General features: G+C 52.7%; 10 protein-coding genes across 10 annotated transcripts; 4 read left to right on the forward strand and 6 right to left on the reverse strand.

Moving 5' to 3' along the window:
* Positions 1-649: 649 nt before the first annotated feature.
* On the reverse strand, positions 650-4,797 carry NECHADRAFT_75317 (uncharacterized protein; the record flags this gene model as incomplete). Its single annotated transcript, XM_003054469.1, has 2 exons — positions 650-1,296; positions 1,353-4,797. 2 exons carry the CDS (start codon positions 4,795-4,797, stop codon positions 650-652), a joined length of 4,092 nt encoding a protein of 1,363 aa, XP_003054515.1.
* Positions 4,798-5,534: 737 nt separating this feature from the next.
* Positions 5,535-6,579, forward strand: NECHADRAFT_73418 (40S ribosomal protein S11; the record flags this gene model as incomplete). The annotated part of the gene is made up of 4 exons (XM_003053761.1): positions 5,535-5,584; positions 5,655-5,830; positions 5,991-6,229; positions 6,289-6,579. Coding segments are annotated over 3 exons (474 nt in total), but the record flags the coding sequence as incomplete, so codon positions are not given.
* Positions 6,580-6,932: 353 nt separating this feature from the next.
* On the forward strand, positions 6,933-7,982 carry NECHADRAFT_98950 (uncharacterized protein; the record flags this gene model as incomplete). The annotated part of the gene is made up of 2 exons (XM_003053762.1): positions 6,933-7,496; positions 7,551-7,982. The coding sequence occupies exons 1-2, from the start codon at positions 7,014-7,016 to the stop codon at positions 7,980-7,982; spliced, it is 915 nt and encodes a 304-aa protein (XP_003053808.1). The 5' UTR covers positions 6,933-7,013.
* Positions 7,983-10,400: 2,418 nt separating this feature from the next.
* Positions 10,401-12,161, reverse strand: NECHADRAFT_75320 (uncharacterized protein; the record flags this gene model as incomplete). The annotated part of the gene is made up of 1 exon (XM_003054470.1): positions 10,401-12,161. One exon carries the CDS (start codon positions 12,159-12,161, stop codon positions 10,401-10,403), a length of 1,761 nt encoding a protein of 586 aa, XP_003054516.1.
* A 371-nt stretch (positions 12,162-12,532) lies between these two features.
* On the forward strand, positions 12,533-13,794 carry NECHADRAFT_98951 (uncharacterized protein). The gene has a single exon (XM_003053763.1). It carries the CDS (start codon positions 12,597-12,599, stop codon positions 13,665-13,667), a length of 1,071 nt encoding a protein of 356 aa, XP_003053809.1. The 5' UTR covers positions 12,533-12,596; the 3' UTR covers positions 13,668-13,794.
* Positions 13,795-14,274: 480 nt separating this feature from the next.
* Positions 14,275-15,892, forward strand: NECHADRAFT_90362 (uncharacterized protein; the record flags this gene model as incomplete). The annotated part of the gene is made up of 4 exons (XM_003053764.1): positions 14,275-14,301; positions 14,351-14,482; positions 14,533-15,431; positions 15,478-15,892. The coding sequence occupies 4 exons, from the start codon at positions 14,275-14,277 to the stop codon at positions 15,890-15,892; spliced, it is 1,473 nt and encodes a 490-aa protein (XP_003053810.1).
* Positions 15,893-16,264: 372 nt separating this feature from the next.
* Positions 16,265-17,441, reverse strand: NECHADRAFT_75323 (uncharacterized protein; the record flags this gene model as incomplete). Its single annotated transcript, XM_003054471.1, has 2 exons — positions 16,265-16,289; positions 16,345-17,441. The coding sequence occupies 2 exons, from the start codon at positions 17,439-17,441 to the stop codon at positions 16,265-16,267; spliced, it is 1,122 nt and encodes a 373-aa protein (XP_003054517.1).
* Positions 17,442-17,913: 472 nt separating this feature from the next.
* NECHADRAFT_75324 (uncharacterized protein) lies at positions 17,914-18,740 on the reverse strand (the record flags this gene model as incomplete). Its single annotated transcript, XM_003054472.1, has 2 exons — positions 17,914-18,651; positions 18,708-18,740. 2 exons carry the CDS (start codon positions 18,738-18,740, stop codon positions 17,914-17,916), a joined length of 771 nt encoding a protein of 256 aa, XP_003054518.1.
* Positions 18,741-19,471: 731 nt separating this feature from the next.
* On the reverse strand, positions 19,472-21,484 carry NECHADRAFT_75325 (uncharacterized protein; the record flags this gene model as incomplete). Its single annotated transcript, XM_003054473.1, has 3 exons — positions 19,472-19,516; positions 19,567-21,309; positions 21,371-21,484. 3 exons carry the CDS (start codon positions 21,482-21,484, stop codon positions 19,472-19,474), a joined length of 1,902 nt encoding a protein of 633 aa, XP_003054519.1.
* A 561-nt stretch (positions 21,485-22,045) lies between these two features.
* Positions 22,046-23,531, reverse strand: NECHADRAFT_102393 (uncharacterized protein). Its single transcript, XM_003054474.1, has 5 exons — positions 23,298-23,531; positions 23,211-23,230; positions 23,131-23,157; positions 22,881-23,072; positions 22,046-22,823 (listed from the first exon to the last, which is right to left on the reverse strand). Exons 1-5 carry the CDS (start codon positions 23,371-23,373, stop codon positions 22,476-22,478), a joined length of 663 nt encoding a protein of 220 aa, XP_003054520.1. The 5' UTR covers positions 23,374-23,531; the 3' UTR covers positions 22,046-22,475.
* Between the last annotated feature and the right edge of the window lie 6 nt (positions 23,532-23,537).

Raw genomic sequence — 23,537 nt, forward strand, 5'->3', positions numbered from 1 at the left:
AGCTGCGATACTCGTCACTTACTCTGGTCTCGGGGATGCGTCGTGTTTTTAAATGATCGCGACTGCTGCTGATGAGAGAAGAAGAAGGAGAAAGAGGGGAAGCAGAGATTGTTTTCATTCTTTATTGTTGTGCGTGGTAAAACTGGCGAGCAGTGATTGACACTGGCAACCAAGTGCCAGGCCGGTCGTCTACTCAGAGAAGGCATCGTCGGTTGCTGCCAGTGCCAGACCAGTTTAGAACAAAGATAACGATAAGACATTGCGTTGTCGCTGGTATTGGCCTGGCTTGATCGGTATTGAGATCAAGTTCGTGTCTCCGTTGGCCATGAGGCATCGAGTCATCGTGATGTTATTTGCTAGTGGTGTTGCAACTACATGAACAGTTTCCTTTCACGCAATCAAGACTTATTTTTGGCAAGTACAGATTGTTCATTCACAGTATATACAATGCAGGATGATGTTGTGTCGAACAAAGTCTTTGCTTAACAAGCACCCAACAAAGGGGTTGTGTTTGTTCCCTCAGCACCCATATATCGTCCAAACCCAGCACACAAACCAAGGTATCTCTGATCCAAGCAACGCCAATACCTCCCATCACGTGTTCCCAGTCCCGTCATCACTCATTATCCTTGACTAATTCAGCCATGATTCACTTCCTGCCCCGAGCAATCAACCTCGCATGCAGTTCGACCATTACATTGCTCCATTCCTCCCCAGCACCAACAACCTTGCCGACCCTTGTACCAAGGAACTCAGCCACCTTTGATACGTTGAAGTGTTCACCATACAAAACCTTAGCCTCAGGGGTAACAGCTACATCCAGTCCTTCAGGGCCACTTTGGCCCAGCAGGTTCAACTTGACCTCCACCCGAGTTTCCAGCGGTACGAGCAGTAGAGAAGTCGTAATCGCCACGCTTGAGTCAGATGTCTTTTGCACGGTGGTCGGGAACGAGGCATTCATACGGCCAACTTGTGTCGAGACCAGGTTGGCCTTGTCCCAAGCTGCTCGCACCATATTCAAGAGATGGGAAACCTCGGTTCGGCTCTGGGGGAGAGCACGAACATGATCTCGAATACACTGCAAGAAGAACTCCTTCTCTGCTGTCTTGGGAAGCGGGTTCTTCTCACGGCTGTCGGCAATGTACCACAGGTCGATTGTCGAGTTCGGTCGATGTGTCTTGAACGAGGCCATGTCAAAGACAATCTCGATTTCACGCTTGTAGGCCATGGAAAGGACTGTGCCCGAGATTCCAGTCACGGCCCAGCCTTGTTCTTTCTCGATAGCGTCCACACGAGCTGATGGGTGTTAGTTACTGAACAACACAACAAGATTTTCGAAGAGGGGCACATACCTTTAAGGCTGTTAACCTCGGTGCTCGTCCAACCACGACACTCCTCTCTGATCTTCTCAGACTCCTTAATATCCTCGAGGCACTTTTGTTTCCGTGCCACCAAATCCTCTATTTCGACTTCCGAAGCTTGGAATTGCTCCCGAAGATCCGCGATACGCTTCCTCTTAAGCTCAATATCTTGGTCAAGGTCCGACAACTCCTCACGAGCAGCCTCAAGATCAGCCGGGTCGCAATCAGCCAGTTCTCGGGCCACTTCCTCAAGGTTACCACTCTCCTCTACGAGGGACTGGTACCGAGCCATAATGGCGGGCAGGACAGAGTCGAGGAGGCTCTTTTGCTGGTCCAAAGACTCCTTGTCCACTTCCATACCCTCGTCAATCCTCAGCAGACCCTCCTTCAGCCCATCCTGCAGCTTCATTCGCCATTCATACCACATGGCCTTGCTCAGAAGGCGGGCGTGGTTCTTGACATTCATGAATTGCTTGTCCATAAGAGTCTTGATCTCGGGTGTCGCCGCCATGTACTCTTTGAATAGTGGCGGGTTCTCCTCAAACGTGTCCATCTCGATTTCCTTGACGATACGTCGACCTTCAGAGATGTACTTCTTCAGCTCCCGGCAAGAGTGTTGATACAACTCAAGCATTGGCACTGTACAGGCACCAGCAACAACACAACGCTCCAGCGAAAGGTTCTCCTCGCCTTGCTCGAGGAACCCGTTGTCAAGGTTTCCGGGAGCTGTCGTGTGTCGCCTCTTGGTGGTTGTCAGCTCCATGAAGCGAATCGACGTCATGTTGAGGAAGTCCTGAAGGTGGATTCGCTCTTCGTCGTCGTCGACCTCGTTCTCGAGTTGCCCGGCATCTTTCACAGGTGATTCGTCAAAGTTGACCGAGTGTCCAGTCCGATCGTCATCGACATCCTTGAATCTTCCTTGGTGTCTTGGTGTCGTTGCCGGCTCCTGTCTCTCGGGCGAGGACAACGTCGGGGTGGCGCTATTGGGTTGTAGGCTCTTTCGGAATGACAGCGTGAGCTTTCCGGTCGTCTCAGCCTTGGGAGGGTGCTGGAGCCGGACGTTTTTGACGGGACTGCCTTGATGACCCTTGAGTCTCTTGACACCATCGTTCTCCTCCTCCTCGTCATCATCCAGCTCGCTAGGTCGCTTTCCAAGGAGTCCTCTGGCGCTTCCAACGGCAAGACTCTTGCGGCCCCTGAGCGGGTTTCGCTTCGGACTAAGGCTGTCAATCATTTCGCGAAGATTAAGTGTAGCTTCAGCACCATCAGCTTCTCGCTCAAGAATCTTTCGTCGATTCTCCTTGTCTTCCTCTTCTTGAGCCTCCTTGTCCACTTCAGTCGACAGTTCTTTCGGATCATCGAACGTAACACCACGTTTTCCAGGCACAAACTCGGTAGCCACATCACCAATAGAACCGCGGCGATCAAAAAGGGCAGCAACCTGAGGGGATCCAAGTCCAGCTCGATCAGCACCAAGACCCGATAGTCGACGATTCTGGGGTGTCAACACAACGGTTGGAGTTCGACTGCCTGTTCCTGTGTTGGTTTGAAACAAACCCTTCTTCGGCGTAGCCTTAACCGGTGATGGAGTTCTAGAGCTGACCCTGTTGGACCTAGCAGGAGATGGTCTCTTCGGGGAGGCAGACCGTGACTTGCGTTCTGATGTTCTGGGTGTGGTCTTTGTTGAAGATGCCGGGGCAATTTGGGGCGTGGATGGCTTCACGGATGTTGGCGTCCTAGCCTTGGACATCGACCGTGGTGTTGTCGATGTCTTGACAGGAGATGGTGTCCTACTAGACCTGCGAGCGGATTGCGGCGTCGTGCTTTTGGGTCCAACGCTACGCTTCAGCCTACTCGCTTGAGAAGATGAGGGCTCGGGGCTGGGTGTCGTAGTTGGTTTCTCGGCTGCTTGGGCTTCAGGCTTCTCAGCAGGAGTGCTCTTGCTAATCGCAGCCTGCAGAGCCTCATCAGGGTTATCTGGTGTGTCGGCCTCCTCTTCCATAACCCGCTTGCCCAAGCTTCGTGCATTCCCAAGGGCATTGTTGAGAATACCGCCAATGGCAGTTGTCATGTCCATGCCCATGGTTGTATCACCATCATCCTCGTCCTCATCCTTATCGTCGTTGGTATTCGATGGTTGGGACAGAATTTGGCCAACTCCCATTGTCATGTCCATGGGCGCATCGTCTTCGTCTTCATCCTCATCTGCCTGGTTGACCGTCCTTCGCCGAGAAACTCCCAGGCTCTTTCTCTTCTTTTGCGAGAGAACTCCACCCATAACTGTCGTCAGCTCCATCGACATGTCTTCGTTCCCATCTGACTCGTCCATCTCATCAGGAACGGGCCGACGGATACCACCAATTGCCGTGGTAAACTCCATAGTAGCCTCTTCCATCGGGGCATCATCCTCATCATCTTCGTCATCCGGCTCAGGCACCGGCTTTTGCGCCTTGTTCTGGTTCATGATGCCTCCAAATACACGGGTGACGTCCATAGACATGTCCTCATCTGGATCACGTTCCTGTGCAGGTTGAGGCTTTATGATGCCACCAACCGCCCGTGTGATGTCCATATCCATGTCCATATCCATATCTGAGCCATCATCGTCATCGTCGGCTTGAGCTGATTGCGCTTGTTGGGCTTGAACTGGTGGCGGTAGATTTTCTTGGTCTCGTGCAGCGACAGTCGGCTTGTTCGCCTCTTTGCCCCATCCGAAGGAAGGAATGAACTCCTCGCCGTCGTCGAGATCTTCATCGCTATCCTCCTCGAGACGCTGGTTGCCAGCTCTTCGAGCAGCAAGTCTGAGGGCTTCGTCCAACGTTGAGGACTCTTCTTCGTCGGAATCAATCGATCGGTCTGATGCGGCTGTCGTTCCTGTCACCTCGTCGATGGTGAGCATCGTTCCATCGTCAGAGTCGCTGCTTGAGCCGTCGTCTTCGCCATCATCCTCCACGTCGGCAACTTCTTCCACCGCATCTGCAGGCTCGGAGTCTGAACTATAGACTGTCGATGTCGCCGTATCATCATCCGGGTTGTGAAAGTTTGCGGGTGGAAGGCCAGAGCTTCTTCGTTGCTTCTTCTCCTCTTGATCGCTCGTAGCATTTGATGAGGTCCCATGCTGTGTGTCGGCATTATTCGAAAACGCAGAGTTCCTCCTGGTTGAGTCGGTGGATGTTGTAGAGTCTTGCATGTATTCGACCTCGTGGAAGGTATGTAGAGTCGCTTCAGCCGCGAAGGAAACACGACGGTTGGCAAGGGACTTTCGACGAGCATCACGACGCTCCCGCTCCTCGCGTTCTCTGGCGGCGGCTTGTTGCTCCTCCTCAGTCTTGACGGCGATCTTGGACCCATTGGATTCTGTGGTAGACTGATCTGCGAACGGAGATTCTTTTGTAGGTTCACCAAAGTCGATCAAATCAGGCACCTTGGGTTTCATGGGTGGGATTTCGGGTATGGGAATAGTCGGCTTGAGGATAGAGCGGGGGGCTTTGTTCGAGGCGGCAAGAGACTACATCGTGTTAGTTGGATATAGCGCAGGTTAAGAGGACATTGACTTACCAGGCGCCTATTTCCATTTGCCTTCATGAGGGCATCTAAGCCACCTGGTCCCAAACTCTTGCTTCTCGACTTCTTGCGACTCGCTGCCAACGAACTTGTGACGTCGACAGTCGCATTCTCCTTTTCCATTGCTTTATGAACATCGGTATGCGAGGCAATCGACCTGCGTGTGCGCCGCGTGGCGGGCACAGTGGCATCAGTAGCAGGCGCCATTGTCGGTAGAGTTGTCGGATCTTGTCAAGTTGAAGCCAACTCCAAACCCTGGACGCGACGGCGATAAAGTGGTAGTGGGCTGTATCTCGCGACGGACCGTGTTTGTTTACTTTGGGCGGTAGCAACAGGGGAGGGGCTCCACTTTGCCAAGTCTTCCGCCATGCTCTCAGCCAAAGCATAATCCCCCGCCTGCTCACGTGATCCCTCAAGTGTCAGCCACAGATCCCCCACTCGCTTAATTACCTAATCTGTGGCGCTCGGCTGCACAGCCAATCCCCAAATTTTACAAGCCCTAAGTCTCAAACTGCACGGAAATTTTGGTGTGTGATTTGCCCTACTTCTCCATCTGCGAAAACTGACCTCCGCAGCCACTCTCAACCTCGCCTCACCCAGCTTAATCCCACGACACGCCCTCTCGTTACGGTACCTGCCCGAGAAGGATTATTCAAGATGTCAGTCAGAACCTCAGCAACGATCGATACACGATGTCCCGAACGAACGCGTCGCTAACCTCTGCATCAGGGCGACCGAGTTGACCGTCCAGTCGGAGCGTGCTTTCCAGAAGCAGCCTCACATCTTCCAGAACTCGAAGGCCCGAACCAAGAGCACCCGACCGGGCAAGGGTGGCCGACGATGGTACAAGGACGTCGGTCTGGGTTTCCGTACCCCCAAGGCCGCCATTGAGGGCAGCTACATCGGTACGTCGGACGTGGAAAATATTTGGTCTGGAGAAGCATTTTGGAGGTGGAGCGCATTCAACAGGGCTCGCGAGAATGGAGATGCATTCGAGCATGCCTTGCGCAATTTGGGCGACCAGACGACTTCATGTTGAATCGCATGCTGACATTTTGACTACAGACAAGAAGTGCCCCTTCACTGGTCTCGTCTCCATCCGTGGCCGTATCCTGACCGGCACCGTCGTTTCCACCAAGATGCACCGAACCATCATCATTCGAAGAGAGTACCTCCACTTTATCCCCAAGTACTCTCGTTACGAGAAGCGACACAAGAACGTTGCCGCCCACGTCTCCCCCGCTTTCCGTGTCATGGAGGGTGACCAGGTCACCGTTGGCCAGTGCCGGCCCCTGAGCAAGACTGTACGTTGGAGGATTCTGCCAGTATGCGACGGTGGAAAACGAATGCTAACTTGTCCAAGGTCCGATTCAACGTCCTGCGCGTGCTGCCCCGAACTGGCAACGCTGTTAAGAAGTTCAGCAAGTTCTAAATTGGAACTCTTCTGGCATTGTTTTTGGCGTGATAAGCATCAGGGGGAATGGAAAGTTTCCTCTGAAGGGTCGGGCACCGGATGTTGCGTTGCAAACGGTTGTGCTATAGATGCAATCGCGAATAAAAAGGATTCACGAAGACAATTGTCTGTCTGGGGTTCATGGTTCACTTTTGGGCGTGATATGGCTAGGAAAAAGGTCGTCATGATCTCAAGATTACGTTCATACCTTTGACTATCTCGGACCAGAAAATGCCAGTGCCTAGTGAGGACCTATTCTCTTGTGAGCGGTGCCAGTGGAATGGATGATTCAAGTTGTCAAGCCAGCGGGCTCTGTGTCGACTGGTGACCGGTGTATTGCCTAGTAAACAAGCAACACGGAGCATGAAGCGAAGGGCCATTTCTAGGTACTCATAATCTGGCAAACCACCGAACTGGGAGCCAGAAGTATCATACAATAATTCAGTTGAAGTCATCACGGGATATTTGTGTGTACCGTGTCTAGCACAGTGCATGTACATATTTCACACCTCCACCCATCGCAATTGAAGGTCACTGAAAGTTCAACCTCGGACGAGACCTCTCTATTCGCACTCACGACTCGACCTCCAATCCCTATCCTCACACTCAGCTACCAATTCAGACCTGTAGCTGAAATGGGCTGGATCTCTTCCATCCTCGGCACCGACAAATCGGCGGATCCCCTCGGAAAACTCGATCCCAGTCTCCGCGACTTTCTCGAAAAAGAATCACCCCTCAAGTACCCGACGAAGCAGCCCGCAAACCCCCCTCCACCAGCCCAAGAACCCAGTCATGACGATCCTGCGATAGCATCGGCTCAGAAGCCAGCTGTTCCCTCGGCGAGCTTGTACCAGGACGGACGATATGCACACCTATGGAAAAACTACCAACCGCTGTCCCAGATCGAGGCCGAGACTGCGAGCGATCATGAGAAGCTCATGAATGTCCTCCAGTCGTACAAGGAGAGGAAGGAGGCCATTGGAAAGGCTGCGCTGGAGAACTGTGCAGAGCATCAGGAGGAATGGGTGAATTGCATGAAGCATGGCACTTGGGAGGATCAAATGCAAATGTGCCGGCACCAAGTGCGCAGGTTTGAGCGGTGCTACATGATGCAATCGGTATGACTACAGCTACTTGTCTCGGTCATTGAGGTTAGCTAACATTATGCGCAGCGATTCCTCCGTGCGCTAGGATACGGATCGGTTGAGGGCAGGTCTGCCGTAGTGGAGGAAGACATCCAGATGCACGCCGACGCTCTCTTCCAGCGGATGATCAAGCACGAGGACGCCGTGGAAAAGGCCAAGGCCGAAGGACTCCCCATCCCAGTCTTCGACCCCGCGATACCCAAGTCCAAGGCCCCAGCTGTTACACCCACCGAGGAGCTCCAGCAGCAATGGAAGGAGCAGCTCGAGAAGCTCCCGGAGGAGGAGCGGGCGATAGAAGAGGCTGCTCTGAGGGCCGATCTCCAGGCCAAGGCCCAGGTGGCGGGAAGCGTGCAGAAGATCTGGGATACGCAGGCGGAGCAGAGGAAACAGCGGCAAGCAGATGGAAACTCGACATTTGGGGACTATGTTGCGTCTCTGTTTGGGAAGTCTGGAAAATAGAGAAAAAGGAATGTCTGTGTATGATTCTGTATAACATGTGGTTGTCGGTTTGGACCAATGCTGTCCAAGGTCACGAGGATAAAATGATGTACGCACAACTCAATGTAAAAATATTGACTGAAAATATGCTGTATGTACTGGGATCTATATGAGCTGGTATGATTGTGCGCCATGGTGATCTCTAGAGATGAGAAGTTGAAGTGAACTCTCCAGCTTCTAACTACACGGAAATCATGGATTTGGGAGCAAAGGAAGGAGGAAAACTCAGAACTATACTCTACAACTACATACGCAAAATACTACTGAGAAATGTCTAAAATAAAAATAAATAGCAAGAACTAATTAACCATCAACTGCCTACTTGCTTCTCGTCTTATATATATCTGGTCCAAGTCCTTCTCCTACCCTAAGGTGAAACCATCACGATGTCGGCACGACGGAGAATCCTGGACCCAAACTGAAGACACTTCTCCCATCAAATCCAACGACCGGTTCCGTGGTCTAGTTGGTTATGGCATCTCGTTAACACCGAGAAGGTCCCCGGTTCGATCCCGGGCGGAACCACCATTTTTTGCCGTTTGGTACTATTTTTGCCAAGACTTTGATCGCCAAGCCTTCGATCTATAAGACTGTCTGTCACTCGACTACATGTCCTTTGTAAACAGAGGAATTCTCATTTTTTTTCTAGACTGCGGATAATTTTACTGGCCAACTCTAATCATTGCTGAAACTCGCGATAAATAACGCACTCTGGCTGCTTGCTGAGCAACCCAACACCAAGATTACAGCGGGAGGATTGCTGTGAGATCCCACCAGAGCAACATGTTCGATAGTCAAGTGACTATCACTGAGAGCTGTCTCTTATCTTAGCAATTACTTCCTTTAGAGAGCCTGATTGACTGGCAGTAGTTCACTCATTAAACACTCAACAATAGCCACGGACACAGTCCCATGTCAGAGCTCGAGAGAGAATAGTGTGCTTGGCCAACGGCATATTCATTGCTCCATTGGATATGGATATCATAAAGATGACTCCTGCTAAATCACAACAAAAGTAACCCAAACTCCCCTCTTCCCACAGCGTCTAGGCGATTTTCACACCAACAGATGCTCTAGGTTGTTTATTTACTACCCGTCTAGCAGCAAGCCTCGTCACAGGCGCAGAGACCGCAGCAGATCTCGCAGCCAGCCTCTTCACCACCACGCATGCTCATCTCGGGCTGGGGCTCGGCCGACTTGACAGATTGTTAGCTCCAGGGGACGAGTGTCACTCAAACATAAAGAAAAAAACTCACGGGCTGCTGGGTGACAATGTCACCGTTATCACTCGTCATGGGGGCTTGCTGGGTGGGCTCCATGGAGGCAGGCATGATTGCAGATTGGAACAAGGTTGGAAATAAGGTAGAGAGTAGAAGAAAAAGACTGCAGAGTTTGTGACTTGTAACGGGTGGATGTGTGTGTGTGTATCTTGCGTAGGTACAGCAGAACGGCAACCCATAGCCGGATGTCGTCTCTTAAGTAGCCAAACAGTGGCGCTCCATGAGGCGTAGCTCAAATGAAGACAGCTACGAGAACCCCTAATCAGAGGCCGCCAACATCGTTTCCAGTTGTGCCTCCATCACAGGTCCTGATACCACTGACGTACGCTTGCGGTGCCGGTTTGCCGGGTGGCTCTTTGATGTCTCTGGTCGACTCGTACCCACGGGAGCAGCCGTGGCTGGGCCGGGCCAGGGTCTGCTGGTATTCAGGGACTGCGACCATGAATGAGAACCCTCGAGGGACGGCAATCAGAGGCCGAGATGGAGTCGCCGTGCGTAAACCATTCGCCCAAGCCTCTGGAACCATCAGCCATCAGCGGCACTGGCTGCCGATATATGCGGTGCCGAACTTCCGGGAAGCTCCACCCCGCATTTGACCGATCCGATACGGCACATGGATAAGCCTCGCAGTGACCTCACTGAAACACCAGGGACCGGCTTCAAGCATCATGGATACTGGGCTATTATTATCCAGAAGCCAAAAAGATGATAGGATGGAGGGATGGATGGATGAAGAATGAATGAATGTTGAAATGTAAATGGTCTAACGAAGCACCAAAACCACCAAAAAGAGCCAAAAAGCTCAGATAGTGGTGTCAGAGAACCATTCGCATTTGCTCTTGGAACAGCACAGTAATGTGGAAGCAGACCAACAGCTGCAACACATCAATTGTCAGATGAAAGCGTTCCGTCGTGATATCACCTCCTCAAACATCCTGCAGTCAGATCTGGTGCACAAGAGGCAGATGGTAGACATTGTTAGCAAGTCAGCAGGGCTCGTCACGATGCCACATCACAGGGCTCAGCTCGATCAGAAATATGCTAGGGAACAATCGATTCTGTCGACTATTGCCTCCAACAACAAAGACTTTTTTTTGCTTTAGTATTTCGAGAGTCGCGCAGCCTTGAACCGGCTGACCCTCTCTTTTCCTCCATCCGGCTCGTCCAAGGGCTGGATCGGAGACTCGTCTTCCTTGAGGAACCCACCTTCTCGCTGAATAAACTTCTTGCGCATTCTCTGATACTCATCAGCAACCTCGTGGTGGATCATTTCATCGTCAATTTCATCCGGGGGCTGTGGATCTGCCTTTGTTTCGCGTTCAACTAACGTGTCAGCTAACGTTGTTCCTTCGGGACCCGTGGGCGCCGTTGGTCGATCTTGATCCAGGAACTTGACGGGGACGTCAAGAGGACCGGGTGGCACACCCGTATCCCTAGCCTTCTTGAAGCGAGAAGGTTTGCGATTCGACTTGACCTCAGGGGTCTTGGTAGGGCCCGATCGCTCAACAATAATGTCACTCAGTGGTTCCACCAGAGGTTCCTTTTCCTTAATAGCCTCCCTCACCGGAAGCGTCGTGGGCTCCTCTTCGGGAGCAATGTCGAGACTTGAGGCGAAGCGAATTCCCTTCTTGCCGCTGGATGCCTCGGGTTGCTTTTCCTTGATGTTTGACTTGGTGGGTGCTGGTTTTGATGCCGAGGATGATGCTTCGGCCTCTCGCTTCACGACAATGCGGCCAATACCCTCATCGTCTGAGCTCGACTCCGCATCTTCCTCTTTCTCGGCCTTTTCAGTGAAACGGGACTTGATGCCCAGTTTCTTCTCGAGCTCGAGCATCCTTTGACGGTAGCCATCTGTCACGATGCGACCAGTGGACCGGCCATATTTGTCCTCTTCGTCGTCATCATCTTCGAAACCTTCGTCGCTATACTCAAAATCGTAGTCCTCATCGTCATCGGTGTCTCCCTCCTCCAGTTGCAACTCTGCGACAACAGCACCAATCTCGCCCGAGTATGCGAGCATCTGTCGGCGCAACTCTGCTTCCTCCTCGTCATCGTCTTCGGGAATAATTGGTTGTTCCTTGCTGATGATTTCCTGTTCCTTTGCATGGTTCATGATTTCTTCGACGCGCTTGGCATTCCGTGAAATCTGGGGGGTAGGTCCGTCTTGTGTTTTTGTGTCGACGGCAAACGATACTCCTTTGCTGGCAGAGGGAAGAGGCTGCACAGGCTCTTGTGATGGTGTTGGTGCAGCTGCCGGCTCTGGAGCGCTCCTTGAAACTGTCGGTTCCTTCTCTGTGGCTTCCTCCTTTGATGTCGATTCATCCTCCTCGAGATCCTTCACACCGGCCTTCTCGAGAGCCTCTCGAACCTGAGGCAACGAATCGCCAGGCTTGTTCAGCCTGTAAGAGACGACATTGTCGTCGTCGTCAAGCTGCTCAATAATTTCAGTGATCGGCAGACCCTCCTCATCAGTGGCATCTGGCTGACTGATAACTGTAGCCGCGGCAAGCTTATTCTCTGCCGCCTCAATCTGTTTCTCCAAGGACTCGATGTTCTTGGTGACATAGTCGATGCGTCGGTCAAGAACGTTTAGGATCTGTTCCTTGGACTTTCGATTCTTTTGACCGAAAATCTCATCAATCTCACGTCGATTAACGAGCTCGCCCTCGAAGCCATCTTGGATTGTGGCTAGCTCCGTCTCGGTTGTCTTGCACACGGCGTCGACCTCCTCCTTGAGAGCCTCATACTCGGCATCCCACGTCCTCCAATGCTGCAGGGCCGTTTGCAGCTTGCTGACGTTTTCTTCGAGCAGCTGCCGATGCCGTTCGAGATCCTGGAGACTGTCTTTGCCTGGAGACATTTTGCCGATCTGATGCAGCTGCCGTGAGGCGCTGGTGGCGGAAACAGAACTTTTTTTTTTGTCGGGGGGAGGTAGCGATGATGAGTGATGAGGAAAAATGGCAGGGGTGCCTGAAGCTTAACGTGACGGGTAAACACCGGCATAAGATAAGTCCCAGACGTCATTCACGGTCGCCGTTATCAACTTAACGATAGCGTCGATCTTGTTAGTGCGATGCACGCCCCTCATCTCACGAACAGCACAAAGGCGTGTTTGACACATCAGCCATGAATTTTGGTAGATCTGACAGGCATTGGGTGAGACCCTAGGGAAGGATCGAGTGTTTTAGGCGTCTTACAGTATAAAAGCCACCTAATGGCCGTGCGGGGTGGACAAGAACTTGTCCTCCTGCATCTTGATCTTGATGTGCTTGGCCATCATCTATAACATCAAGCCATGAAGGAGTCCAGCGACACCAAGACCCTCGAGGCCAAGTGCTTCTGTGGCTCTGTTCACTTCAAAGTCGACGTGCCTGTGTCTTCCCTCCCGTTTCTTACCCATCTCTGCCATTGCAGCCTCTGCAGATATGGCTCAGGAGCACCATGCATCTTTCACGCTGCGCTACCCCTGGACGTCATCCCCAAGTTCGTGGCACCGTCGTCGGAGAAGAACATGACGGGCTTCCTCATCGGAAACGGAATTGCAACCTGGAACTTTTGCTCGACTTGCGGATGCCACATTGCCTGCATTGCAATCGATAAGAGGACCTGGACGCCTTCCACCTCCATCTTTATCGACGGCCCTGAGTACTTTCACATCCGCAAGCACATCTACAGCAAGTCGACAAAGGATGGTGGCATTGCGCAGGCGTTGACGCACACGAGGGGCCAAGCTTTTATCGATTGGAACCCTCCTGATGACAGTCCGGATGCCAAGATTGTCGAATCTCGCCCCGAGGTTGGCGAGGATGGAAAGGAACGTCTTCGCGTCCAGTGCGAGTGCAAGGGTGTTTCTTTCACGATCCCTCGACCAAGCCAGGAGGTTATCGACGACGAGTACATGTCCCAATTTGTATCTCACAAGGACAAGTCGAAATGGCATGCAACCTTTGATGCGTGTGACGACTGCCGCCTCGTCAATGGCACTCATGTTGTTGGGTGGACCTTTATCCCCCTTTCGGTGTGTGAGCCTCCCATCAAGGACGACCTCCTCATCGGCACGGCAAAGACCTTCAAGTCATCAGATGACGCCTTGAGATCCTTCTGCGGCACCTGCGGAGCAACAATCTTCTACTCCCACAAGGATCGAAGGCCGGGAACCAAGCAGCACATCGTCGACGTGGCAACGGGTATCCTGAGAGCCCCTGAGGGCGTCATGGCAGAGAATTGGCTCACTTGGCGAGGAAGGCTGGCATGGTTCCCCAGCGGCAAGAGATACGATGAGAAATTCGCAGAGTCGCTGCAGGAGGGAATGAACAAGATGGTGTTGGATAGACACGGCGTGGTTGATGATTACAATATCGGTTGATGGCTCCGGAGTTTCGGAGACGGCGCCGAGAGACGATGCATGATAGGGGAGTTGGGGTGGGAGTGAGCGATGTAGTATCAGTCTTTTGGTGATTTTGAAAATCTCGAGAATTTCAGAAATGAATCGAAGTATGCACTTGAATGTGCCAGAAGCCCCTGTTTATGCTCTATGCTTGACCGTGATTCTATCAACCATGGGAACTATTGTTAGCGGACTCGCCTCCGAACGGCCGTAGTAAAGGCGCCGGCGCCGGACAGTTACCGACGGTCTCCGGCAGCATCAACGAGTGAGTACAATTTTGCCTCACCGGAAGAGATAAGTATATCAAAATCACAAACTCAACTATCTGGGACTCATTAAAGCAATTTTTGACTCTTTTTGAAACCTCGACATCCAGCCTACTAAACTTGCATCACCATACCTACCTAGCCTCCATCACGAGTGGATTACCCGAGCTTTCAGCGACTCACTCAACCCCAAGACATTCTCCTCTCACCAACTTTTTTCCCGCTCATAGACGTCGCCCAATTCGATGCGTCATGTATCGTGGCGAGCTATTAGGCAACCATTCACATTCATAGCAGTTGCAAGAGCCTCCCTATACACTATGGCTTCTTCAAGTCGATCCTACAATGTAGAGTCCTCACCCCCGCAGTGACTGAGTGAGGCTGACTTGGTTGTAGGACGCCATTGATGCGCTCAACTCACTTCAGACGCCTTTCGATATAATAGAGGCTCGGAGGAAGGCTGGTATTAGACCGGATGCCGTGTCTATCAAAGAGATGAAGACCTATCTTCATCGGATCGGCTATACTGTGAGAGCTTGGCAAAAAAACCGCTTAATATCACGACTAACAAGAAACAGCCCGCAGACTTGGACCGCCTCAAGATAGTTCACGTAGCGGGAACAAAAGGTAAAGGAAGCACCTGCGCCTTTGTCGACTCCATTCTTTCTCAGTATCAGAACTCGTATCCTGCCCTGCGCAAGACGGGTCTTTTCACCTCTCCGCACCTCATCGCCGTGCGCGAGCGTATTCGCATCAACTCGACGCCAATCTCGGAGGAACTCTTTGCAAAGTACTTTTTCCAAGTTTGGGACCGCCTTGAGGCGGCGCCTAAGGGGGAAGGTGATGAACTCATGGCTCCCCGGCCCATCTACGCTCGTTACTTGACGTTGATGAGTTGGCATGTGTTTCTTCAGGAGGGTGTGGATGTTGCCGTATATGAGACGGGAATTGGAGGTGAATACGATGCGACGAACGTCGTCGAGAGGCCTGTGGCATCAGGGATCAGCACGCTAGGCATTGATCACGTCTTTGCGTTGGGTGACACGGTTGCAAAGATTGCATGGCACAAGGCTGGCATCATGAAGACCGGCAGCGCGGCCTTTACGATTGAACAGGTCCCTGATGCGGACGAGGTCCTCAGAAAGAGGGCAGTGGAGAAGAAGGTTGACTTGAAAGTTCTGGATATCGACCCTCGACTAGAGGCTGTCAAGATCCGACCAGACGCCGTCTTTCAGAAGCGCAATGCTACTCTGGCTGTTGCTCTAGCTGAGACTGCACTGGAAAAGGTTGGAGTTCCACTACCACCCAAGACGGGACCGCTACCGAAGGAGTTTGTTGAAGGTCTTGAAAAGGTTGTGTGGAGAGGCCGATGCGAAGTAAAGAAGGAGGAAAAGGTGACCTGGCACGTCGATGGCGCTCACACATCTGACAGTCTCAAGATGTCGGCCAAGTGGTTCAAGGATGAAACCTCAGGACGGTATGTTCCTAATTCAACCCCTATTCATGAAGCTAACCCCCCTTAGCACTGGCCCTCGTGTCATGATCTTCAACCAGCAAGGTCGCTCCGAGGCAGTCGACTTCCTTGATTCTGTGTTCAAGGCGACGAGGCGAGATGGAAAACCTGCTTTTGACCATGTCATCTTTTGCACAAACGTCACATACGCCGCTTCAGGCTACAAGCGAGACTTTGTCAACCGACAGTACGACCCGGCTGAGATCGACAAGATGACGGTTCAACACCGCTTCGCTGAAAAGTGGTCTGCTCTGGACCCTGAAGCCGATGTCAAGGTCATGCCGACAATTGAGCAGTCCATCGACTTTGCCCGGCACGTCGGTGAGGGTCTCCCTGAGGGTGAGACGGTGCAGGCCTTGATTACCGGGAGTCTGCATCTCGTCGGCGGAGCCCTGGGCATTCTGGAAAAGGCTGATGCCCTGTAACTGGCAAAAAAATAAAGGCGCGTATAGGTAGATGGGCATATTAGAAGGAAGGCATCTATAATAGACCCTCGGGCTCCAAGGCCCGTAAGATACCCCCTGCAAGATACATACTCCCTGTTGCTAGGACCTTTTGATGTGAACTACCTTGCTCCGCAATCTTTCTTACTTCAGCGACTGTATCCTGAATGTTGTCAAACGTCTTTGTATGGCAGGCAGGTGCCCTTTCATCCATCGTTCGCGCTACGCGAAGCTGCACCTCCAAGTCTCTCTTCTCGCCGTCGACCGGCTTCTCCTGGTCGTTTCTTGTGAAAAAGGCGTGACTAAAGACGTTTTCTCGTCCCGAAGCATCTCGGATAGCGTCGAGAAGCACCGTCAAGAGTTCAGCTGCGTCTCTCTCCTGTTGGTTAAAGACGAGAACTGCAGAGTCATCTGGACCAAGCGTAGCGACGAACCACTTTGCAACCTCTTGCATGCTGTCCTTGGTGTGCGCGCCATCCAGATGCCATCCGATGTGACCCTGCTGGATGACTTCGCAGCGGCCTCGAATGTTTGCTTCCTTCAGGCCTTGGACCATCTTGTCTGGGAGGTTTAGGAGGGCAGTCTTGGGGTCACTTCCCATACCTAGATGTTCTCGTACAGCAAGCACGGCAAGTGCTTGGTTGTACTTTTGAAAGTTTCCGGGGAGTCTGCCTGGCACGCCTCCCCATTGCTCAACAAGGGCGTCGTCTAGCTCGACGAGCTCGGCACCTTTCTCCGCCGCTCTCTCTTGCAGGACACGCCTCACGCTAGGCTTCTCCTCTATCTTGCGGACGAAACCACGCACGCCGGGCTTGAAGATACCAGCCTTGTGCCAGGAGATCTTCTCGACGGTATCTCCTAGCATGGCAACGTGATCGATACCCAGCTGCGTCAAGACGGCAACCGAGACAGCCTCAGGCGGCACCACGTTGGTGGCATCGTATTCGCCACCGATTCCACATTCGAGAACAACACTATCAACCTTTTCCCGCAGGAAGATGTGCCATGCGAGTATGGTCATAAAACGAAAGAAGAACGGTTTCGAGTTTGGTCCCTCAGCCTCTGCAGTGCCCATGCCTTCTTTCTTGGCTATTTCGGAGAGTCGCTCCCACAACTCGAAGAAGGCCTCAGCGAACAGGCCCTGGGAGACCGGCTCGCCCTGTATAGCAATGCGCTCTCGAGGACTGACGAGATGCGGGCTCGTATATGTCCCAACTGTTTCATATTGTCGCAGCATGCCTGTGGCGAAAGCACTCACGGAGCCTTTCCCCTTTGTGCCTGCGACGTGTATATGTCTTAGGCGTGCGAGATCCTTGGGCTCGTAACCTGCGCGGCGGAGCCATTGGCGCATTTCCGGGATGGCCAAGGCATTGAGGTCCTCGGCCGGCTTATTTGCAGAGCTTGAGCTGGGAGCCTTTTCAAAAAGATGGGTGATTTGGCGGTTGGAGTAGAGTTGCGAGAGGAGGCCGAGAGCTTCACTGTAGCTGCGAGGTGCGGTGCTGAGGCACCGACCAGTGCTTGTCGAGCTCATGGCTAAGACGCGCACTCTGGCGTAGCTGCTGAGTAATGAGCAACGATATCGCATTATTTTTTCAATCATTAATCGCACATTCCAAGTGATTGATGAGCTGTGCTGTGTAGAGTTGAGGTTAGAGATGGGTTTTTGCTGGTGGTGTGTGGGAAAAGAGACTGCCTATTCGTCGACCAAGAGGAGCCTTGGTCTTGGATTAATCATGGTTTCTTTTTCATCATCATGACTTATTCTTATACCTACCTAACTCCCTATTCGGGAATGATGTAGATAAATAAGGACCTACCTAGGTAGGTAAACATGATAACATCCTTAGTACTTTTTATTGTTTTGGTCTGTTTTCAAGTTTAGCAAAGACTCATCTGAATTCGCCCTTTCAATCTTCCAGCGGCCCCCCATCAGGTTTTGAGACTTGCAAACCATTCAGTCAGAGTTGACGCCAATAAGCAACTCTTGTCTTGATTGCCACAACCTAGACTTGAGCTTCGTCCTCTGCTTCATTCTCTGCTTCGGCTTCGGCTTCGTCTTCAGCCTCATCTTCTGCTTCCTCCTCAACTTCGTTCTCTATCTCGTCTTCTGTCTCGGCCTCTGCCTTTAATTCCTTTGGCCAGGGCCACCAGCCCTTCAGCGGCATATCGTCGTAGATGGCATTTATACACTGCCATGGTGCATTGACGTGATAGTAGTACACCCAGTGGTCGTGAGTGCGATAGGCTACCGCCGAGAGGGTATCCTCGATTTTGAGATTCCGTATCCTAAACTCGGAGAGCACGCGAAGCTCGTGAGAGTGTACTATGAGCTCAGCCACCCATTGCGGATCATCTTGCAGGTCGTCGAGGTGGTAGGTGCGGCAGAACCTTTGGAGGCTTGAGTTTTCCTCGTGGGGATAGCACGCATACTCTCCCCTCTCCTGATCGACATTGGCTTCGCTCCAGTAGAAGCCCTCCCTCATCAGTTTCGGCACATCGTGAGCATTGACCTGGAGGAAGGCTCTCCACTCTGGCGTGGTGTCCCTTGGAACATCCAGATCCGAGGCGAATTTTATTTCTAGGACCCAGGCCATTTCTTCCGCGAGATGGCATCTGCACGACATACGGGAACTGCTAGCTTCACTGCCACGCTGCGGGGTTTCGTTTTCCGCCTGTCGAGAGAAGGCATTGTTGAAACCGTGAGCCAGTTTTTCAAAGAAATTAGAAACTAGGCCTGCCGGCTAAGCAAAGAGTTAGTATATTATAGCTGGGGTTGATACCATGGACTTCTACGTACAGGGTCGACATCGGAGTTTGGTTGCCTGGACATCCTTCAGTATCAAGGGTGAGATCAAGTTTAGACTGGAGAGGATAATGGAAAGAAGAATTGACACACGGTTTAAATACTTCTCTCGATATATGTGTGTCACACCAGACGTGAATGCCATCGTGGATGGCGGCTTGGCCATAAACCCACCCCTCCCGTCCCTCTCAGGCTGCCATGGACAGCTACCGGTTGCCAACCTACTCTGAAACCTGCCGATGCCCAACAAGACTTCCTGCACCGAGAGTTGACCGAAACCTTGGACACCCCTGGTTGGCCGGTGAAGCCGAGGCCTTTAGGACCGAGTCTCTTTTCTTCTTGTTAGCCACTAGCTCCCAGCCAAGCAGGGAATTGCCCTTAGAGAACAAGGCCGTACTTGAGTTGATATGAAGAAAGACTCCGACCCCTCCCTGAGTATCTAGTAACGGCCCGATGGAGGGGAACCAACCCGTGGCCTCAATGTTCCGAGCAACATGCAACGAGTCCCCAAAGCAGCTTATTGCATCCCAACAGAATGCCAAGTTGCCGAGGGGGACTTCGGATCTTATAGAGGGTGAGATGACATCTGAGGGAACACGTCGATCGACAAGAACTGGTCACCAGAGAGCTACCAAACGGTGCCACGCCCTCATCGTCTATTGCTATCTAATACACGGGCATTGAACCCCTCTAGACACGACGACACCAGGGACAAATATACAGAACAAATGAGACGGCTCCTTTTGTTTAGTTTAACCTTAATCCACACGGAGGCTCTGCAGACGGGCCTCTGTAGCAATCACCTAGTCATCGTATTAGCAGATTGGTCAGAACCAGTAGAGGATACACTTACGTCGAGAGCCTGCTGAACCTCCAACACCTTGCGAACCTCACCCAGCCAATCCTTGCTCAAAGTCTTGGCCCATCCCTCCAGGCCGTTCATCTCTCGCGCCGCCGAGTCCAGATCACCCTCCTCCAGGTATGTCTGGGTGCGGGTCAGGACACTCTCCACATCGTTGCCTTCCGCAAGGCCCTGCTTCTTGAACATGACGTGACTGAGCACCCAGCTGGATGCGTGGCTTGCAACACCAGCCTCATCAGGAAGCAGCGAGGCCTTTCGGACCTCGTTAGCGACACGACGGAATCGGTCAATCAGTTGGGAAGAAGTAGAGATGCCGCGCTGGTAGGCGGTGGGGTTCACAGAGGCGATGGCGGCGTTGACAACGGGGTCGTCCGAGGCAATCTCTCGGAGAGCCACGAGCTCGCGGATAAAGGGGCGAGGGTGGTGATCATCCTCTAGGCTTGCTCGCACAGCCTCGACGGCAACGTGCAGCTGCTGGGTCTGAAGGTTGGTGTCAAGAACCTCGTTCCAGCCGGTTGTGAGCTTCTCGAGGTCCGCAACAGCCGAGGACAGAGCAGTCAGCTTGCCTAGTCGGCTCTCACGCTCCTGCTCAACCTGGTTCTCCACATCCTTGACAAACTCCTTCTTAAGAGCAAGGGCCTGTTCGAGGAGCTGGTTCTGGAGCTTCTCCTCGTTGAGCTTCCGCTCACGCTCAAGAAGGACCTTGACTCGGTCTTCGTAGTTCTCGCGGACCTTCTTCATCTCCTCCTCAAACTCATGTCGCCATTGACTCTCCTGGGTGATCATGGCGCTCTCAACACGGTCAATCAGATCGGTGGCGGCCTTGTCGAACTCATCGATCTTGTCCCTAACTTGGCCGGCTGCCTTCTTCTCAAACTGCTCCTTCATGCCCTTGAGCTTGCCTCCAACCTTGGTGATCTCATTCTTGGCCTTGTTGACGGAGGATCCGTAGCGGCCGTGGGCACCATCAGCGTTGATGACCAGGATAAGGTCATTCACCATGTGGACGAGGTCCTGAATGACGGGCTCCCTGGCGTCATCCAATGACAGAAGGTCAATAGGCTTCAGAGGAGGGTACCTAGATGGTTCATTGACCTCGGGGGCCTTGAAACCAGACTCGGACCGAGGAGTAGGAGCGGGAGCGGGGGTAGGAGCGGGCTTCTCAACAACCTTAGCAGTAGGTTTCGGCTCAGCAGCCTTGGGCTTGGGGGCCTCAGCCTTGGGCTCCTCCTGCTTCGCAGGAACGGGACCAGCGCTGGAGCGTCGAGTACCATCGGCCACCCTCCACGAGGCACCGCTCTGGGCGGGGATTCTCACGGCACCATCCGCATCTCGAGACTTGGCATTGGTGGCGCTGTTGGGGAACCTCTTCTTGTACTCCATTTCCTCAAGGTAAAGTACGGCCTGCTCGCCGAATGGGACGTATCCAGTAAAGAAGTCGTGGAAGTTGTCGCTGAAACAAGAATACCAGACACCTCCGGCGAAGCCGACAGCACCGAGGACGAACAGAGTAAACACAAAGTTCCTAAGTCTGCGGAAGAATCCCTTCTTCTTGGGAGCTGGGGGAGGGGGAGGAGGAGGAGGAGTCGTCTTGGGAGCGTCTACAGTAGCGGCCTTGGTCTCTCCGACATCGTCAATGGTGGTCTCGTGGATCTTGTCGGAGGCAACAGACTGGGTGTTCGGCAGGGAAGGGGAAGATGCGGACTCGGGCTTCTTGTCGACAGCATAGTGACGCTGGAGAGATAAGGTTAGTATTTCCCATCATCCGTTGGTGACGTCGGAAGGGCAAGCTCACCTGGCCGACGAGGGCAGCGCGCCGCGAGGCCGCAACGGGCCATTGGCGGGCGGCAGCGGCCACGGAGGGCCTACCACCGAGCACCCTCACAGACCGAAGCGAAGTTCGCAACATGAGGGAATGCAATGGCGAACAGGGCGCGGTTCGCGATGCGGGTTGAATTCGGTTAGATGGAGTTGAGAGCAGCTTCAAAAACGCTCAGGGTAAAAGTTCGGCTAAAGCCAGCTCCGGATCCGCTCACATGCCCGAGCGGCAGGAACCGGGTGACGCAACTAGAATGATACTGATACTGATACTGATAATGGCAGTTGGATAGCGGAACATGAGAATATGATATTACGGGAGGAATTGATTTAAATATGGACTATTCACATGCGATTAATCTGTCATGTTTCGTCAAGTTTTTCCTCAGAAAATCTTGTCTTCAACGCTGTTATACCAACATATAGTCAAGCCGGCAGTGACACTATCGGCATGTGAGCGTGGCCAAGATCCTGATGACCTATCTCTGTGTCAACCACGTCACAATACATATTGAGATACAGCCTCGTGTTCAGAGGATGTTGGTGGTCTCAACTAAGTGATGCCTGATATCAAATGCAGCTACCTGGTACTTACCCCGCGTCATGTTGTCTTGCGTTTCTCGGCACTTCATTCAGGTCACTCGTCATCAAATGGCTTCAGTCCACACCTTGATCTAACAACAGCGGTCTATTAAGACGCTGAAAACATAATAGGGGAATGCTACAGAGCGCCTTGTACAAACTCTCCTGCTCATTCATCCCGCAAACCACTCTATCTCTCTCCGTGGCGCCCAAAGTGCTGAACTGGGGCAGTGGTAAGCACTCGGGAACCACCCAAACTAAACCACCGCACGACAAAATTCAAGTTCGGTATTAAAAAGTATGGACTGAACTGATTCCCTCCAAACCCAAAGACTCCAGTAAGTATGTGACGCGCCCCAGCTCATTAAGCAACTCGGATCGGAGCCTGTGAATGACACCTGCTATGCATGTACCCGCGCCGAGCTCTCTTGTGTGGTGAATTCGCGGGAGCGTAGTGAAAGGTTGCCTCTAATCTCGATGACTCAAACTCGGAATGGCATTTAGCAGGCGCAGGGTCCGCTGATGTTGGTGTTGGAATTCTCAGGAGCCAGACTGACTCCTGGTCGTTGGCCCGGTCGAGCGTGTCGGGGTCCGGCCTGGTCCAGGGGAAGCTTCTTGGCGATGGCTGTGAAGAGGTTCGCAACGTTCTCGGCTGTCTTGGCCGACGTCTCGAAGAAGAGGAGACCAGCCTCGCGGGCGTAGGCCTCGGCGTCGGCTGTGGGGATGGCACGCTTATCGGGTTGCTCAGTGACCAAATCCAGCTTGTTTCCTGCAAGAGCGATGATGATGTTCTCGTTTGCCTGGCGTTGGAGCTCCTTGACCCACGCCTTTGCCTTGTCTAGTGATGCCTGATACGAGTTTAGCATGTTGCCGAGGGGACCAGTTCAGCCTGGGGTTGGACATACGGATTGGGTGATGTCGTAGACAACAACAGCGCAGTTGGCGTTTCGGTAGTACATGGGAGCCAGTGACTTGTAGCGCTCCTGACCAGCCGTATCCCAGATCTCGAACTTGACAGTGGTGTTCTCGTCGAGCGAAATGGTTTGGGTGAGGAAAGCAGCGCCGATAGTAGACTCGCGATAAGAATCGAATTGGTCCTGGAGGATATATGTATGAGTCCCGAGTACAATGACGTGGGGTTCAGGTCGGCTTTACCTTGACAAATCGCAAAACTATTGAGCTCTGAACAGACATGTCAGTATTGTATCATGATGGAGGCCATCGCTTTGATATACCTTTCCAACGGCAGACTCGCCTACAACATGGTTAGCGACTAATGAACCGGGCTGACGAATTAGAAGAGTGGCTGGGACGTCACATACCAAGAAGAACCAGCTTGAATTGCGCAAAACGGGTGTTGGTGCCGCGGGCGCCAGCGGGAGGTGCTCGGGAAGCCATATTGGAAGACGGGGATGCTGTGTCGAGATGAGAGTGCACGGAGGAGCTTCAGCGAAGGCCGGCGGTAGTGGCGGTATGACTGCTGGTGCTGGGGGTTGGGGCAGGCAGTCGGACGTGTCCTAGACAACGGCGTGGAGCGACGTCTGGGTTGGGTAGCGTATCGA

This window comes from Fusarium vanettenii (assembly GCF_000151355.1).
Source record: "Fusarium vanettenii 77-13-4 chromosome 1 genomic scaffold NECHAsca_1_chr1_3_0, whole genome shotgun sequence".
Classification (NCBI taxonomy): domain Eukaryota; kingdom Fungi; phylum Ascomycota; class Sordariomycetes; order Hypocreales; family Nectriaceae; genus Fusarium; species Fusarium vanettenii.

Bases quoted from the DNA above. Each gene is read 5' to 3' on its own strand.
- NECHADRAFT_98951 (XM_003053763.1), top strand. From the start codon at position 12,597: ATGAAGGAGTCCAGCGACACCAAGACCCTCGAGGCCAAGTGCTTCTGT.
- NECHADRAFT_102393 (XM_003054474.1), bottom strand. From the start codon at position 23,373: ATGGCTTCCCGAGCACCTCCCGCTGGCGCCCGCGGCACCAACACCCGT. The intron at 23,231-23,297 runs GTATGTGACGTC...ACCATGTTGTAG, and splicing joins ATTCAAGCTGGTTCTTCTTG to GCGAGTCTGCCGTTGGAAAG. The intron at 23,073-23,130 runs GTAAAGCCGACC...TATATCCTCCAG, and splicing joins TAGTTTTGCGATTTGTCAAG to GACCAATTCGATTCTTATCG.